We start from the raw sequence: 16,723 nt of genomic DNA, 5'->3' as shown, positions 1-16,723 counted from the left end.
TTTGTTACCTAACTTTCCTGTTTACAAACGTGGTGGGGCACTTGATTTGTCAGCATGTCACGTGATCAGTCAGCTGACGCTATTTAAACTGATCGGGTCTCCTGGGACGCTGTCAGAACAGACAAACACAACCGCCTAAAGAGACGCGGATTCTTGTTTTATTCATGTATGCAGCCCAAGCGTAACACTAATATTCAAGGATAACACGGTTTCCTGGAGTGGAGCCGTCGGCCGAGACTATGTGTTATGACAGGGGACAGAGAGAGTTAGTTTACCGCAGTGTAGCTCTCCGCGCATCCAGCATGAAGCCCCCGGTGTTCGGCGTATCCTCCGTCTGCGCTGTTTTCTTAGTCTGGACATTATTTTCGGTGCCGTGGGGTTCCTCATACCCTCTCGAGGGAGGAACAGGTTCGCCCCAGCTGAGGTTCGTGGAGGAGTTTGATCGGTTTAGGCTCGGGTTCAGCTGGCTCAACATGTCCTGCTCGGTGTGTAAAGCGATTTTCGCCACGCTTGACATCGCGCTGCTGGTGAGACATTTACTTCAACTAGTTGTTGTCGGTTTTAAACTCCCCTGGCTTTCTTGTCGGTATAAATGTCGCCTTATTTTGTAGAGTTAAAAGTAAACTTGATACGGGTTCTTTTGCTCAGCGTGGTGGTTGAGCCTGTGACTCAACTTGAGCTGACTAACTAGACCGCATTTTTTGGCGAGCTAACTCTGCCCAAAATGTTGCCATAGTTTACTGAGACGTATAGATATACATTAAGCACTTATACAAACTATTATTTTAAAATATCCATGTTTAAGTGTTTAAATAATATTAATATATAAAATGAAATTATGCTTTTTATTCATGTGTACTTTTATTGCAATGTGTATAGAAATTGTATGTTAGTTTATTACTATTATTAGTACTCTTCATTTTATGTGTATATTATTCATATTAGTCAGACACACAAACTGTTATTTTAAACGCATTAATGTATATAATCTAAGTAGCTATGCTTTTAATATGTATTTTATTAAATAATTATTATATACCAAAATACAAAATACTATATATATACATATACAAAAAAAATTAAAATAAATAATAAAAAACTTCAAATACAATACACAATAAATCAATAAATTTAATGTACATTAAATTAATTTAGGTTAAAATTCATTATTATTGTGTTTGAATTTTTTTAATGTTTGAATTTATATAATTTTTATATGTATAATTCTATATGTATTCTATAGTTGTGAAGTACATTTCTTAAATCAAATTCTTATATTAGCTTATTATTTTTTATGCTTTAACAAAAAACTTTCTTAACAGAGTGACTCAAACATGGAGCGTGTGGCGCACGCTTTAGGAGAGGCCTGTGTTCGCCTGCATCTGGCCGAGGCGCAAGTATGCCGAGAAATCACTGAGCTCTTCCGAGACGATGTCATCCGTGCGCTCCAGGAGTCCTTCCTCTGGCCTTCGGAGGCTTGCGCTCTATTGGTTGGACCTACGTGTGGCCATTTTGATATTTATGCCCCCTGGAATGTGTCCCTGCCGCAGGTCCCCAAACCCCCTGTTAAACCGCCCACCCCTCCCAAACCGGGCTCTTCACAGAGCCGAATTCTCTTCCTCACGGATATCCACTGGGATGCGCAGTACGCCGAGGGCAGTCTTGTGGGCTGTGAGATGCCACTGTGCTGTCGGAATGACTCCGGGAGGGCCAGTTGGAAGCACACTGGAGCCGGATACTGGGGCACGTATGGCAATTGTGACCTGCCTCTGCGCACAGTGGAGAACCTTCTCCAAAACGTAGCCAAATCTGGCCCGTGGGATTGGGTTTACTGGACAGGAGACATCCCAGCACACAACGTCTGGTCTCAGACTCGAGCACAACAGCTGAACGAGCTCGTCACCATCACTAGACTCATACACAAACACCTGGGGCCTAATGTAACCGATAAACCATCTATTTATAAACACTAAATCACACCATTTAATATATTGCAATACCACATTTCTACATAGAAATCTATCTCCCCCCTAACTATTTTTTGTAGGGTAATATCATATGGCTATTTAGATATTTATGTCGTCCTTAACATTTTGTTGTTGTGGTGGTGGTTTTACTACTACATGATTTATAATTTTATTATTATTATCAACACATTATTTATTTATTTATTTATTTGTAATGTGTGTTCTGTCTTCTCTAGGCGTGGAGGTTTTTACACGGTTGAAGTTGAGCGTGGTTTGAGGGTGGTGTCCTTGAACACAAACTTCTGTGCGCGAGAGAACTACTGGCTGATGGTGAACTCCACAGACCCGGCCGGTCAGCTCCAGTGGCTCATCAACATACTACAAGAGTCAGAGAACAAGGGAGAGAAGGTACCAGAAGTTTACAAGCATCAGAGAAACCAGAAAACCTCTTCTTTTGTATTGAAAACATAAAACAAACAACAATGTTGAAGCCTTTTGCTCGCTGCGGCAGTTTAACAAGTTGCAGTGTTAGTGTTTGTGGGTTAGAGGTGTAAACACGTATCAGACCAGCTAAAAGCAGATCTGAGACCGTTTCAGTTTTTAACTGTTGCACTTTTGTTTGTATTTGGACATTATATATTAGATGCCAATGATCCTTCTACTATTAAATGTTACTCAAATTATTTCGTAAGAGGGTCCACAGTTCTTTTATTTTTCTCAAAACAATACCAAAAATCTTGGTTTATCTTGAATATCTTAATTTTTTTGTTGTTTACAGTTTTGTTTTTGTTTGTTTGTTCAGTTTAGTGTTTTAATTTAGTGTATTTTTTTAATGTAATAACCAGATCTAACCAAAAATCTGTTTCCGCTGGTCTCTCTCAGGTCCACATCATCGGTCACATCCCCCCGGGACTCTGTTTGAGCAGTTGGAGTTGGAATTACTATCATATAGTGAACAGGTCAGGACTTTTCTGTGAACACACTGTATGGGCCGGAGTTCACTTTCATCTGTTGTAACCCGTGGTTGAATCAACACAACTGCGTGACTGTGGCATAAAGGCTTAGAACAGCTCCACAGTGTCTTTTATGATCACAAGTTTTATATATATATATCACATACTGTTGCAAAAATGGGTCATGTTGACTGTAACTGCCTGGTTTTGAGATAATTGTGTTTGCCATTTGCCATATGTACCGGGAGGTGTATGTAATGCAGTGGTTAATGGTTCACTTTAGCAAGCAGTCTGGTTCCTTCCTATAATTCTCTTTCATTTTCCAGATATGAAAGCACCATAACTGGTCAGTTTTTTGGACACACGCATGTCGATGAGTTTCAGATGTTCTATGATGAAGATACATTGACTCGTCCACTAAGTGTGGCTTTCATCGCCCCAAGTGTGACCACTTACGTCAACCTGAACCCAGGTGCTCACTGTACTATATTAGTTGATAGATATATATATTTTTTTAATTTAATTTAATTTAAAATTTAATTTTGAATTTAATAAAAAAAATTATTCATCTTAAAATCAGTCTTTTTTTTTTAATATAAGTTCATTTTTGCTTTCGCATTTATTGTAGCTGTGTTTTGAAGTAAGTATTTTTATTTTATTAATTTATTTTAAAGAAAGTAATACCATGTATTAATTTACTATGTATTAAATTAATCAAAAGTGGCAGTAAAGATAGTTAAGGTCCTTGCACACTCCGAAATTTTCATATGCGTTTAAAAAAAAAAAATTAATATTGTCATCCTTTCCTTTCAAAATGCTTGCTACAGATGCCAAAACACAGAAAATCGAACCTGATCAAAATAATTTTAGGATGGAGGAAACATTCGGAGGCAGTGTGTAAGCACATGATTGACACAACGTGAGGTTGTATTTATTTTTTAACGTGCGAAAATTTCAGACTCTGTGTGCAAAGACCTTTTAATGTTATAAAGTTTCAATTAAATGCTGTTCTTTATTCATGAAATAATCATTAATTGTATAGTGCTTTCTACAAAATATTTTTTTAAATCATTTTATTGCTGACTCTTTTTTTTTTTTTTTTTTTACTTTGTAGTTATTTTAATTTTTGTTTTCATTTTAGCATTGTTTTATGTAGTTGTTAAATTTCATTTTAGTGTTTAATTTATATTTATTTATGTTTTGTTTTGTTTTAGCATTTATTTATTCAAACAGAATTGTAGCTTATTGCTATAACATGTTTTTTTTTTTTTCATGGTCAGGATATCGTGTATATTACGTGGATGGAAACTACCCAGGCAGCAGTCGCATGGTTTTGGATCATGAGACTTTTATTCTTAATTTGACTCTGGCCAACAACCAGCCCTCAAAACCTGACCCCAACCCATCCTGGACCTTACTGTACCGCGCGTCTGAGGCCTACGGTTTGTCCACACTCTTCCCATCAGACATGGACGCTTTGATCAAAGTCATGAAGAATGATGACCGTGTCTTCCAGCGCTTCTGGTACCTCTTTCAAAAAGGCCACATCTCAAAGCCTTGCACAGACACTTGCAAGACGTTACTAATCTGCCTTCTACACAGCGGACGACACGACCTTGTAACACAGTGTGACATGCTACACGAAGATAAACACTCTGTTAGGAAGACAATGTGTTGAGAAAATATGAAACTAGAGTTCTAATGGGTTCTTTTTGTAGCAATTTTTTTACGTTTGTACTGGAGATCATCAAAAGCTGATTTGCTATGGACTTTTATTTAAAGCTGTTAGGTATCTCGTCAAGATAGGGTTAAAAAAAATCAGCAGTTCTTGTAAAGATGTGGACTTTAGAGCAGAGAACCGAAGTAAAGTATAACTGGTTGAAAGTGGAACAGGTAGTGACTTCACTGAATCATCTGGCGTGTTAGTGCCTCATAAAAACCACAACTACTCAAACGTCTCAGTCCTCATTCTCACTCATGTGGTTCAGTGGGATTTGCGTCACTCTTGATCGGATTGTGGTCTGTCACTTTAGAAGTGTTTTGTGTTATCACTTCCTGCATTGACCTATAATTTGCACACTGGAGCCTGTTGAAGGCTTATTGTAAAAAAAAAAAAAAAAAGGTTTATTGATTCAAGCTCAAGTCGTTAAACTTGATTGTTTTAATTGCCAATGCTAATAAAAAAATACTCTGTTCACGTGATATTTCTCTTCTCTAACTGAAAAACCAAACTAAAAGAAAATGATTTTGCAATTCTAGTGGGATTTTATGAATGTTGAAATGGATCGTCTGGTCTTGATTAATAATTATTTTGCAAGGTGATTTGTTTGTAGATTTAAACCATGTGCAGTACAGTTCAAAAGTTTGGGTTCACTATGTTTTGTTGGAAAAAGTAATTTTATTGAGCAACTATGCATTAAATGAATCAAAAGTGACATGTTGTTAATGTCACAAATTTCTGTTCCAAATCAATGCTATTCCTTTGAACTTTAATAAAATAATTCTGGGGGGAAAAACGTATTGCAGCTTCCACAAAATTAAGCAGTACAACAGTTTTACAATCAATAAAAGTGAGAAATGTTTAGGTACCAAATCATATATCAGAAAACAGTTATTTTGTAATTATATAATATTGCAGTTTTTACTGTATTTTTCATCAAATCAATACAGCACTGACAAGCATGCGATGCATTTAAAAAAAAAAAAATCTAAAACTACAAAAAATCTAATCTTTTAAATGGTTGTGTTGTGTATATTCAAGTCTCATAATTTTGAATTAATAGAACCCAACTGCAATAAGTGATTTGAGATATGGCATTCAATTTAAAAATACATAGTAGACCGCCGTTACTCAGTTTTTTCAAATATATTCTAAAGAATTCAAAACCCAAACCAGAAAGGACTCTGTTCTATTTAAATGTTGAGGATAAGAGCTACATTATAGGAACAAGTTACTTCGCTGAAAATACATGTATTCAGTAAAACCTATGAAGCATCCACAGTGCAGGACAGAACCACTAGGAGGCAGTAGATCATGCCTGATGACAGTATGTGCTTAAACATATTTTCCATGGGAGCAGGTGTTTGATCTGTAAATACTTTTTTTTGAATCATTTCTTTCACATAATAATTTTAACTGCTGCCAGAGATAAACAGAACCACAGTACAAACAGAAGAATTTCCAATACATTTTTTTACACACAAAAACAACCATGAAAATACAATGAAATGAAAACATTTTTATCACATTCAAATCTTGTTATCTGTAGGTTTATGTGGAGTGTTTACATTGGCTTCAGTTTGCAGCTCAAGAGACTAAAACAGTAAACAATATCCACTATCAGAGAGTTTTCTTCTCAAGGGTCTGTGAAATACAACGTCACTCCGAAGTCCTCCTTATAGATGTCCCAGGTCTTTGATTTGTGTGGATTGTCCAGCTCCTCCCTCGAAAGATACAAACTACAACAAACAATAACAAAAAGATTTCAGCTCTCAGAAGAGGAAAAACATCCAAAACTACAGACAAAAAAACCCACCTGTTGTTCTCAACAAAAGAGGTGTTAAACCAGAAATAGAAAGGACAGTCCTCGTAACCCTTTGGCAAACCCTGGAGAGAGAGAAAAGGGAAGTTCAAATAACAGTGAACCCTCATTTAAATGTTCTGCCGACACTTCGTCACATATATGGGTCAAATCAATACTAAAATAGTGGAGACTTACAGCACTGGACTCAAACATGACCTTCACATCTCCAGTCACAACAGGCCCTTCCTGTAAACTGATGACCACCGCATTGTTACCAGTGTCAGGAAACACCTGAGAAAAAAAATAAAAATAACACATGAAGCTATGACTAGAATAACATAAAAAACGAAAAAAACAAGTAAAAATTCTAGACAATCACATATAATACAAAACTAGAGCTGAAACAACTAATCGATTTAATCGATTAAAATCGATTATTAAAATAGTTGTCAACTAATTTAGTAATCGATTCGTTGCTAAATAATTTTTATTTGCCGTAAGCGGCTCATTTCGTGCATATTTTAAATCTGCGGTGACCAAAGTGTGGCAGTAATGAGCCACCGGAGGTTTTACTCAGCCAGTACAGCAGGAGAAGCAGCGAATAGCCAATAGCTGGCCTCGTTTTATGTCACGTGCTTCCCGCACAGCGTCTCTCTGAGTCTGCAGCATTCAGCGTGATGGGTGGAGGCAGGCGGCAGTGGAGTAAGCTCGAGAAATAAAAAAAAGAAAAAAAGCGGAAGATAAAACTAATCGAACGAAGTCATCCAAAGTGTGGGAGCACTTTACTGTTGAGCCTTCAAAAAAAGAGGAGTAAACCTGTAAACTGCGGCTGTTTTCTGCGGCAGGAAACATATCCTAAAAAAAGCGAGAGCAAGCCTAAAATGTTAAACCCTGAACATTTGGACATGATGTTGACCTTTTTGCACTGCAATGCAAAGTTTTTCTCAAATAATGAGTGAATAGTGTTCTGTTTCATTTCCCACAGGTAGTCGAATTCCTGTCAGTTCAGGCATAGCTGTTTTGTTAACAATTTTATCGCTTTATTACATTTTTGAATTTTTGCACTGTTAAAAGGACCCACTACATATTTAAATCCCGATGACAATCACAGTGTGCAAAGACTTTTATTTGTGTAGATTCTGCAGTACAATGTTATTTGCAAATGTTTAGTCGTAAAAGCTGATAACATTGCTTTTTTAACAATTAACATTTAAAGCTTTGTCGTTTACCAGTTCATAATTCAGTCTTGCAGCCTAATTATGACTCAATGAGAGAGGTTAATGTTTAAAATGTATTTGAAATGCACTTTTTTCTAAGTATTCACTGCTCTTTTTCACACAGCAGGTTTTTTGTGTGTCAATTTTTTTTTTCCTGACAACCTTCTGATGGATTTTACTTTAAATTTTATTTTTAAATGTGAGTTCCATTCAGGTTTCATGCCATTGGCACTTTATTGGAAGGACTGTTTACAATTTCACAGCATAAGCTATAAAGCTGTTTCCCAGGTATAAGCTGTGTGTTTACAGGAAAAAAAAATAATAAAATGGAATTTACTGCAATTTTATTCTGTTTTATTCTTATTCTTTGTGAAAATATGTTCTGAAAGATTCCTTAATAAGCTTTGTTCGGGATGTTAAACTACTTTAGGAGCCCTAAGGACTGCCGTGGTGAAAAACATTATTTGAAATCTCCTTGTGAAATTTGCTAGAGTATGTATGGGTCAGTGTTTTGATTGCAGAAGAGTTCGACAAAGGATAACTAACACATAATAAAAACACAACTCCAGGTATGTTTTTGATGAGGATATGACAATGCAAAATGGTTAAAATCTCTAAAAAAGTCTATGTTGAATGATAAAGACCCTTTGTTAATAATTTACTTGGGGAAAAAATGGGGGCAAAACTAAAATATAAGTACATCAACCGATTAATCGATTAATCGTAAAAAATAATCGACCGATTAATCGATTATCAAAATAATCGTTAGTTGCAGCCCTATACAGAACAAAGAAACATGTTAAAAGTGTTGACAATCACATCTAGTTTTAGACACGTACCGCACAGTTCTGCTGTTTGGCACACACACACTGGAAGACGAGCTCTCGCTTCACTATGATCTTCACCTTCAGGTCACTCCCATTCCCCTTCCCTACACCTGAACAACAACCACAGCCACCGGAAAAGTTTTTCCTTTGTTTACTCAAAGTGAAAATGTGTAACTAAATATTAAGTTGCATGAAAATACACTTTAATATTAAATATAATTCAATATGAATATATGCAACATATTTCACATTTTAAAAATTAAAAAAATGTACATAATTTCATAATTTATATATATATATATATATATATATATATATATATATATATATATATATATATATATATTTTTTTTTTTTTTAATCCTAAAATGCTTTATATATTATTCAATATTAATATAAAATAAATATGCATGGATATATTACATGTATTTCAAATCTGCTGTATATGAACTATATACATTACTATATTTTGCTATTCTATATGTGACCCTGGAACACTGACCAGTCAAGGGTTGAGAAAACTGCCTTTAAAGTTGTCCAAATGAAGTTCTTAGCAATGCAGATATTACTAATCAAAAAATACATTTTTATATATTTACAAAATATCTTCATGGAACATGATCTTAATGAAAAATCAATAATGTTGACCCATACAATGTATTGTTGACTATTGCTACAAATATACCCATGCTACTTATGACTGGTCTTGTGGTCCAGGGTCACATATATTACTTTTTTCATATTCAATATCTAAATATTTCATTTCACATATTAATACATTTTATGAGTAATATATTTATAATAATTGACTACAGGCTGGGTCTCACCTGCGATGGAGTGGATTCGAATGCTCTTTATTTTCAGGCTCTTCTGAGGTGGTAGCTGACGGTTGTATTGGTTCTTCATGATCTCATAATAACCGACGTACCTGCTCTGCAAGTGCAAAACAAACAGAAAATGTATCAATAAAAAAAGAATATATACATTCACTGATTACTGTTGGATCCATGGCTTCCAATCCAGTGTCTCACACACACACACACACACACACCTGTGAGGGAGTTTCAACACCCTGGAACTTCGAACTCATACTTTTATCAGTCCGTCTCTCCCCAAAGTAGTCCAAACTCTCCTGTAAGATGGTTTATAGAGAATTTGAACACAATCTTGGATGAGAAGGGCTCTAAATGTAAACATGGAGGAGCAGACTGTACCTGTGCACTCTCAAACTGGTCGCTGTCGATGAGCCACGTGCACACCATAGTCCCAGTCCGCCCTATTGAACAAAACCCAAGCATTACACACTTCAGACAGACTGTACATTCATAATCAACAATGCATACAGACCTTTTCCTCCTTTGCAATGGATGGCGATCACATTGCTGGAGTCTGCTGCCATCCAGTCCCTAACACAGGCCGTGTACCGCAGCATATCTCTGACAGCATTAATAGCAAACAGAGCTTCAATCAAGCCTCAAACCTTGCTAAAACTTCATATTTTGATGTTCAGTTGAGATGACAGCACACTTACTCGAGTGATGGCACGTTATGGTCATCTATCATAACACGCTCCACTCTATAGTGAAAGAACTTTGGATCATAACCCTTCTCACCTGAAACCAGATATCAGATTAGCCACCTTCATTATCACTCCTTTTAAAAATGATCTGTACTGTACAATTAAGGTAAAATAATCTGCTTAGAGATCATAAAGAGAATGGTCTACTCACTACAGAGGTTAAACACCTTGTAGTGATCCAGATGTTTGGTGTCCAGGAATCTAGCGACCTCCTGAAATGTGTCATGTATTCATCATACAATTGTTGCAATGTTTTCTGAACGATTAAAATATGTAAACTACTATTATGTATCTTACTCTGATTGGGTTCCTATAGAGCGCCTGCTTCCCAGAAGATGGAAAAGACATGGCAATGACTCTATCTGCAAGAGACAGAAAACCAATGATTAATCACTTTGGTTTGCAGATTAATTCATTTTGATGTTGTTTATAATGTTGTAAATTAATTTAAAATGATACATCTGATGCTAAATTAAAGATAAAAAAAACATGAAGATGAACTGAAATGGCTATATTTCTGCCAACTACAACAAAAAGCGATCAAACCTGTGACATAAGTGAGGTCCAGATCAAATCCATCTTTTTGGTACCGTCTTTTGTTCTCTGACACCTATAAAAATTATTAGATTAAGTTTATTTATATAGCAATTTCATACAAGATAAAATGCTTTACATGAGAGTGAGAAATGTGAAAGAACATATGCTTAAGAACATATAAACAAAGACAAGAAAAAGACTAAACAGAAGACTGGAAATGAAATAAAACTGGAAATGGATAAAAAGAGGTTAAATAAAAATGGATTAAAGTTTAAAAGAAGAATGAAAAGTACATACACCGCAGTCAAAAGTTTGGAAATAACTTGAATACTGTGAAAATGAATACTGTATGAGCAGGGTTAAGCAATGTCTGTGGTAACATTTTAAACTGTAAAATGACTGTAAAAAGCACGATTTACAGTTCAGATACAGGTTTTCCACAAAAACAAGAAGTTTTATGAAATTTTATGAAAACATTTCAGCCTTTAAACCCTTTTAAAGAAAAAAGATGAGTCAGAAGTATCAATTGTTATATTAAACAATTTTCACCAATCAATTAATATATGAATTAAATGACATCTTAATATATTTTACCGTCTTAATTGTTCAGATTTTTATAATGCATTATCTTGTCGATCCACAAGTTTACATTCACAACTCTGCATAAAAATATGGCTGGATTTTCACTTTGTCTGAACAAAAACAGCAGACATGGTTATTAAAAAAGGCAAATTCATTCTCTGCCAGCAGAGATGCTCGAAATCCCACTCATTACCCAATCACAGTTATTATAATGACCACACCACAAACTGCGATGAACAACATTTTCTTGGTGTCACTGACCATTCTCCTGGTGACCTTTTCAAGCTCTTTCTTCTGAGAGGCCAGTCTGAAGACACGAACCAGAATCAATATCCTCAGAGATCTCAGGAAAGTGACCACCCTGCAAACACACCATTTTAATATCGTTATACTACTATAATATTGTGTGAAATGAGAGCATGTTGAGAATGTGTCGTGTTAAATCTGCTGTACCTGGGAATCAGGCTAGCTCCGGAGAGATCGGTGAATGCGTAGATCATGGTGACCACCAGGGTAACAACCACAATACAAGCATCCATTATATTCAGTTTTGAGCTGAAATACACCTTGAATCTGAGAAAGATGATGATTTATGAAAGGTTTATCAGAGATTGCTAAGGAATAGATCCTAAATGTGTAAAATAATACCTTTGCACTCATATTTATTACTGAGCTTGTGGACCATTTAACTTATTTTTGTGCTTGAGCTCTAGGAAACTGGCTCAGAGCGATAAAACTCATTTGGGAAAACAAACCGGAAACGTGTTTCCTGCAAATCATTTCCTATGATGAGCAACATGAACGCTACAGCGCTATTGGTTACTTTCAGTCTAAAGCGTTTTGTAAATGGCGTTCAAATGAAATGATGCATGATGCCTACTAACCCTTCCACGTATACACGGAGCAGCACATCAATGAGGAAAAAGAAGGAGATGACAAGAGAAACAGACTCCATTGCTCTTCTAACATCGTGACTACCGTTGGAAAGAGAAAAGTCCACGATGACCAGAATGATGTCCACAATGATCAGTACCAGGCCAAAAACACTGCAAATAAGAAGAGAAGAACATTTAGGTCCTGGGAGCCTCTTTATGTGACATTCTGAAATGAAATGATCCCACTCACCGAAAACCAAAAGACATCACAAAAGGAGCTATAGTTTTCCGGACACGACTGCAAAACAAATCAAATACAGGATGAAATGTAAGAATATTAATCTCAAAACATCACAATGTCAACTAATCATAAGCTTACTTACTGGTACATGGTGTCTGGGTCCTCAGTGTCTTCCCTTCCATCATCGATCTGCACCTCTGCCTCCTCTTTCAACCCATTACTGCTCCAATACAGATACAACATAACCACCTTGCGTCATTTGTTAAACACAATGTAATTCTGCTGGGAATAGTGCTGAATTACTGATTTAAAGGTCATGATGCTGGTGAACTGTTAGTAACTTCATTTGAATGTTATTCACTTACCCATTAACTTCTTTGGAATCTAACCCAGGGTTGAAATGCACGGATGTCATTTTTTCATTAAAGTTTTGAGTTTCTCTCTGAAAAAAATAAAATAATAATAATTACATATTACAAAAAAATTAAACTGCAGTTTATTTGAAGATAGTATATACTCTCTTTATATATGATAGTTTGGGTTATGATAGTAGCCTAGTCAAAAAATAAAGAATTAGGTCTGACAAACTCAAAACATGACAAAAGATATACTTACTTTAGACCAATTAATCCTCAGAGGGTCCAAATTCAAAATTTCTGAGATGGATTAAAAGATTAATATCCCATGGATTACTAATCCCGAAAATTGTCTGCACCAGAAAGTTTTGAAATCAAGTATGAAGCTCTCAAATAAATATCTGCATGAAGAGATATAACGAGAAATAATTTGTTTGTTTCAGTCTGAACAAGATCATAGCAAAGGAATGCCAGCTTTGGGGAAAGCGATACAAACCAGTCAGAAAGCGCATCCGGGAAACAGTTTTCCTTCCCTTTGCTCGACTCGCAGCTTTTCTGCTCGCTGAACAATCACATGCTCCTCAAACAGGCTTTCTGTGTCAGTTCTCCATGACTGTCTTTACGAGCAGTGACTGTCCCGTGATTTTTTGTGATAACAAAGGAAGGAGGTTCAAAGGTTAGTCGTAGTTTTCTTCTGTCTTCCATCCACAACCACATTCACACCGCCCCCTTCTTCACTCTTGCTGCAGACGTAGCGGTTTTTCACTTCCTCTTGCGCTTAAGTTAACATGCACACAAAATTAGTATGGGCAAATGGGAACGGTGATAACAAAACAAATGCGGTACTTAAATTCACTGAGGTATTGTACTTCGTAGTGTTAATAAAATATGGTTGTGAAAGTGCGCGCACGCGCGATACAGGTTTTATTATGTTTTCTTGGGGGGCAGATAGCCCACTCCATCTCCTCACTAATTTTAAATCCTTGTAGAGACATTTTTTTTGTGTTTGTGAAAACTGCTTCGTAAAATAACGAAGTAATGATTTGAATAAAATCTAAAAGTCGTCTATAGGAACATTTAACGCAAAATAAAATTCTTTAGGCTACTTATTTTTCTCACACCTTTTCAAACACGTTGGCCTAAATGACATTATTTTCTGTGTAGAACACAAATAGCCTTTAGACATTTTACATGTAAAGACGAAAAAGCAAAATTAGCTGCCTATCCTAAGTAGGCTATTCAGTAGGGATGGTGTATTCTTACTTATATTGCTAATCATAATGCTAAAGGTTTTGTTTGTTTTATGTGGAACAGAATTTCCACATAAATTATAAAGAAAACTTGTTGTTGCTTCTGGTATGTGTGGAATGGGGGAAGATGAAGCGTCGAGGACAGATAATGTGGACCATGTGGAACCAGCAGTGCCTATAAATATTAGAAATGAAAGTCTGGAGGGCATTTCATTGACACTTAATCTGGAGAAGGGTAAGAACACCACGTTCTGTAAGTATAAAGGTATATTTAATAAACCTTTATTGATAATTTAAAAAAAAAAGACTACATTGCTTATTTTTCTACTTGCATTTAAACATTTTACAGTGTTGAATGCAAATTAAATGGCAGCTTGTTTGCTATATTTTATGTGTTTGTATTCTTGGACAAGATTAACACATTTCTCCATTTTCATGTAAATAATATTAGATCATGTCACAGCTGGTGTTTATCTTGGTGTTTCATGCTCTCACATTTCTTCAAATCTCAGTAAGTTTCACCAGAATTTCTACAGTATCTAGACATTACATAGAATAACAGCTTATAGAAAAAGAGTCAAAAACAGAAGAATAATGTTGCCTTTGGTTTATTGAGGCAGAGGACGAATGCCAAATACCTGAAGTGTTGAAGCTGAAGGAAGAGATTCGTAAGCTGAATAATAAATTGCTGATTGGGGAATGGAAAGTTACGCATCTGCGTAATCACCGACGCTTCAAGCTGATTCCCAACCTGGAACTATCACTGGAGCGCAAGAAGACCCCTGAAAACAACACTGAACTTTCACCCACCCTACCAAGTACTGGAGGCTCATTATTAGTTCATGACAAAGGTAATGTTACTTTTATAAGAAACCTGTGCATGTTGTTAATTTGTAATTAAACCTTTTCATAATTTTATGAGAACTGATTATGAACAATTTTTTTTTTTTAATCTATCTGGGGTCTCAAGTCTATTTAAGTTTTATATTTTATTGTATTTCTTGAATTTTTACAGTCTTATTGCTGGGGTTAAACTGACATACAAAAGGGAAAGAAAAGTACACTGTGATAAAACTTTAAAAAAAAAGTTGATCTCAAAATAGTTAAATCATTATTTTTTTCTGTTATTTATGTTTGTTAGATTGTTCTGAGTTATATGACAGACTAAAACCAGGGAGCGGATTCTACAGGATTAAACCCAAACTATCAGTTGAACCGTTCCTTGTGTATTGTGAGATGGAAGATGGTGCGGGCTGGACTGTGATTCAGAAACGGATCAATGGGAAAGTTAATTTTGACAGGTAAGTCTACTGTCTTTGTACTAATTAATATTTTTGCGTTAAGTTTATATTCTTACAATCAGACCCACATAAAGATCAGTATGATCAAATCGGCATTTCTATTCACAGAAAGTGGGAAGACTATAAAAATGGATTTGGTGATTTTCAGTCAAGCAAAGATGAATTCTGGCTTGGGAATGATCATATTCATGCCCTGCTCACTGACGGTAAGATTTGTATATAAGCTGATCACTCTGCTTTTCTGCTTTACAATAATACAATTAAAATCCTCTTTACTGTAGGTGAAAATGTGATGAAAATTGAACTGATGGACTGGAAAGGAGAAAGATCCTATGCCATGTACGACAACTTCAGAGTGTCAGATGAAAAAGTATGTTTTTTTTGGCCCCTAACCTTTAACAGTTACACGTCTCCTTTTCAATCAAATCCCTCTTTGCTCACATCATTCCTCATCTATCCTCAGGATAAGTACAGGCTGCACTACGGGATGTACAGTGGTCAGGCAGGAGATGCCCTGTCTGGAGGGGCTAATATGGTGGAGCAGTGGTCAGCCTCTCATAACGGCATGCAATTCAGCACCAGGGACCAGGATCATGATCGCTACCTGCAAGGAAACTGTGCTGTTGAGAACAGGGGGGGCTGGTGGTATAATAGGTGATGCTGAGGGCTTTCTGAACTTTATGGGCATAGCTTTTTTGTACACTTAACACAGAATCTTATGTTACCTGGTGCTTGCTTACAGGTGTCATGCTGCCAATCTTAATGGGAGATTTTACAGAGGTGGAGAGTACAAAGCCAAGTATGATAATGGTGTGGTCTGGGGCACCTGGAGAGGACTGTGGTACTCTCTCAGACGCACAGCCATGAAGGTCCGGCCCAGCTCTTACATGGACAACTTAGGCAGTGGAGCAGGACCTACTGAGTAGCACAACAGCTGAACAGTCTCATCGTGCACATTTGTGTATTTTACAGTGTATTAACTATAAGATTTACAAGGTATGTGCCAAAAATAAGAAAGGATCTTGTAGGGATAAAAGAAAAGACTTCTTGATAAACTGAATAAATACATTGGCTTACATATTATAATTACGATTTGATATTAAGTAAAATTATATGGTTATTATTAGTTGTGTAAAAGGGAAAATATAATAATACAACATTGCATACAATAGCATACAGTATGTATACCATAATAAAGCAGCATTCAAACATACTGAATGTCTTGACTGAGATTTTGTATCAAACTGTTTTTATCTTACATGGTATATCTTTAACATGGTTGACTGTAAAACAAACATTCATTAAAGAAATGTGCTGTATGTATATTTTCACCTGTTCTCCAAACTCCTGAGAATTTACATTTTCCAGTGTACAAACAAATCCAAATATGTACAAAATATTCTTGTGATATGGATACTGTATAAAGTCCATGACAGTGGTTTGCATAAGTTCAAAATGGCTTTTCAAATTAATAGTCAAATCCCCATAAATAAAAATAAAACTGATCATAGATT

The 16,723-nt window shown here is 35.9% G+C and overlaps 3 protein-coding genes across 6 annotated transcripts; 2 read left to right on the top strand and 1 right to left on the bottom strand.

The window, feature by feature from the left end:
- The first annotated feature begins 85 nt into the window (after window positions 1–85).
- On the top strand, window positions 86–5,093 carry LOC109097636 (sphingomyelin phosphodiesterase-like). Its single transcript, XM_042732523.1, is given in 6 exon segments — window positions 86–527; window positions 1,323–2,010; window positions 2,107–2,375; window positions 2,850–2,926; window positions 3,247–3,392; window positions 4,201–5,093. Coding segments are annotated over 6 exon segments (1,866 nt in total). The 5' UTR covers window positions 86–239; the 3' UTR covers window positions 4,599–5,093.
- Window positions 5,094–6,005: 912 nt separating this feature from the next.
- Window positions 6,006–13,297, bottom strand: tpte (transmembrane phosphatase with tensin homology). 3 transcript variants are annotated; one of them, XM_019111595.2, is made up of 20 exons: window positions 13,155–13,297; window positions 12,918–13,059; window positions 12,668–12,744; window positions 12,445–12,522; window positions 12,312–12,359; window positions 12,071–12,232; window positions 11,640–11,759; window positions 11,448–11,547; window positions 10,614–10,677; window positions 10,365–10,429; window positions 10,219–10,279; window positions 10,020–10,101; window positions 9,836–9,924; window positions 9,703–9,764; window positions 9,540–9,620; window positions 9,316–9,421; window positions 8,501–8,598; window positions 6,640–6,735; window positions 6,457–6,527; window positions 6,006–6,379 (listed from the first exon to the last, which is right to left on the bottom strand). In XM_019111595.2, the coding sequence occupies exons 3-20, from the start codon at window positions 12,715–12,717 to the stop codon at window positions 6,277–6,279; spliced, it is 1,536 nt and encodes a 511-aa protein (XP_018967140.1). In that variant the 5' UTR covers window positions 12,718–12,744; window positions 12,918–13,059; window positions 13,155–13,297; the 3' UTR covers window positions 6,006–6,276. The 3 variants fall into 3 exon arrangements, with proteins under 3 accessions (XP_018967140.1, XP_018967142.1, XP_042588456.1); XM_019111597.2 differs by having other exon boundaries at window positions 12,918–13,011; window positions 13,155–13,291; XM_042732522.1 differs by lacking the exon at window positions 12,918–13,059 and having other exon boundaries at window positions 13,155–13,291.
- On the top strand, window positions 13,203–16,422 carry fgl1b (fibrinogen like 1B). 2 transcript variants are annotated; one of them, XM_019111602.2, is made up of 9 exons: window positions 13,203–13,334; window positions 14,036–14,143; window positions 14,360–14,419; window positions 14,525–14,759; window positions 15,050–15,209; window positions 15,318–15,415; window positions 15,491–15,579; window positions 15,673–15,863; window positions 15,952–16,422. In XM_019111602.2, exons 3-9 carry the CDS (start codon window positions 14,363–14,365, stop codon window positions 16,133–16,135), a joined length of 1,014 nt encoding a protein of 337 aa, XP_018967147.1. In that variant the 5' UTR covers window positions 13,203–13,334; window positions 14,036–14,143; window positions 14,360–14,362; the 3' UTR covers window positions 16,136–16,422. The 2 variants fall into 2 exon arrangements, with proteins under 2 accessions (XP_018967147.1, XP_018967146.1); XM_019111601.2 differs by having other exon boundaries at window positions 14,036–14,161.
- The last annotated feature ends 301 nt before the right edge of the window (window positions 16,423–16,723 follow it).

Source organism: Cyprinus carpio, chromosome B10 (assembly GCF_018340385.1).
Source record: "Cyprinus carpio isolate SPL01 chromosome B10, ASM1834038v1, whole genome shotgun sequence".
NCBI lineage: Eukaryota > Metazoa > Chordata > Actinopteri > Cypriniformes > Cyprinidae > Cyprinus > Cyprinus carpio.
This window is presented reverse-complemented; position numbering and strand designations above follow the sequence as displayed.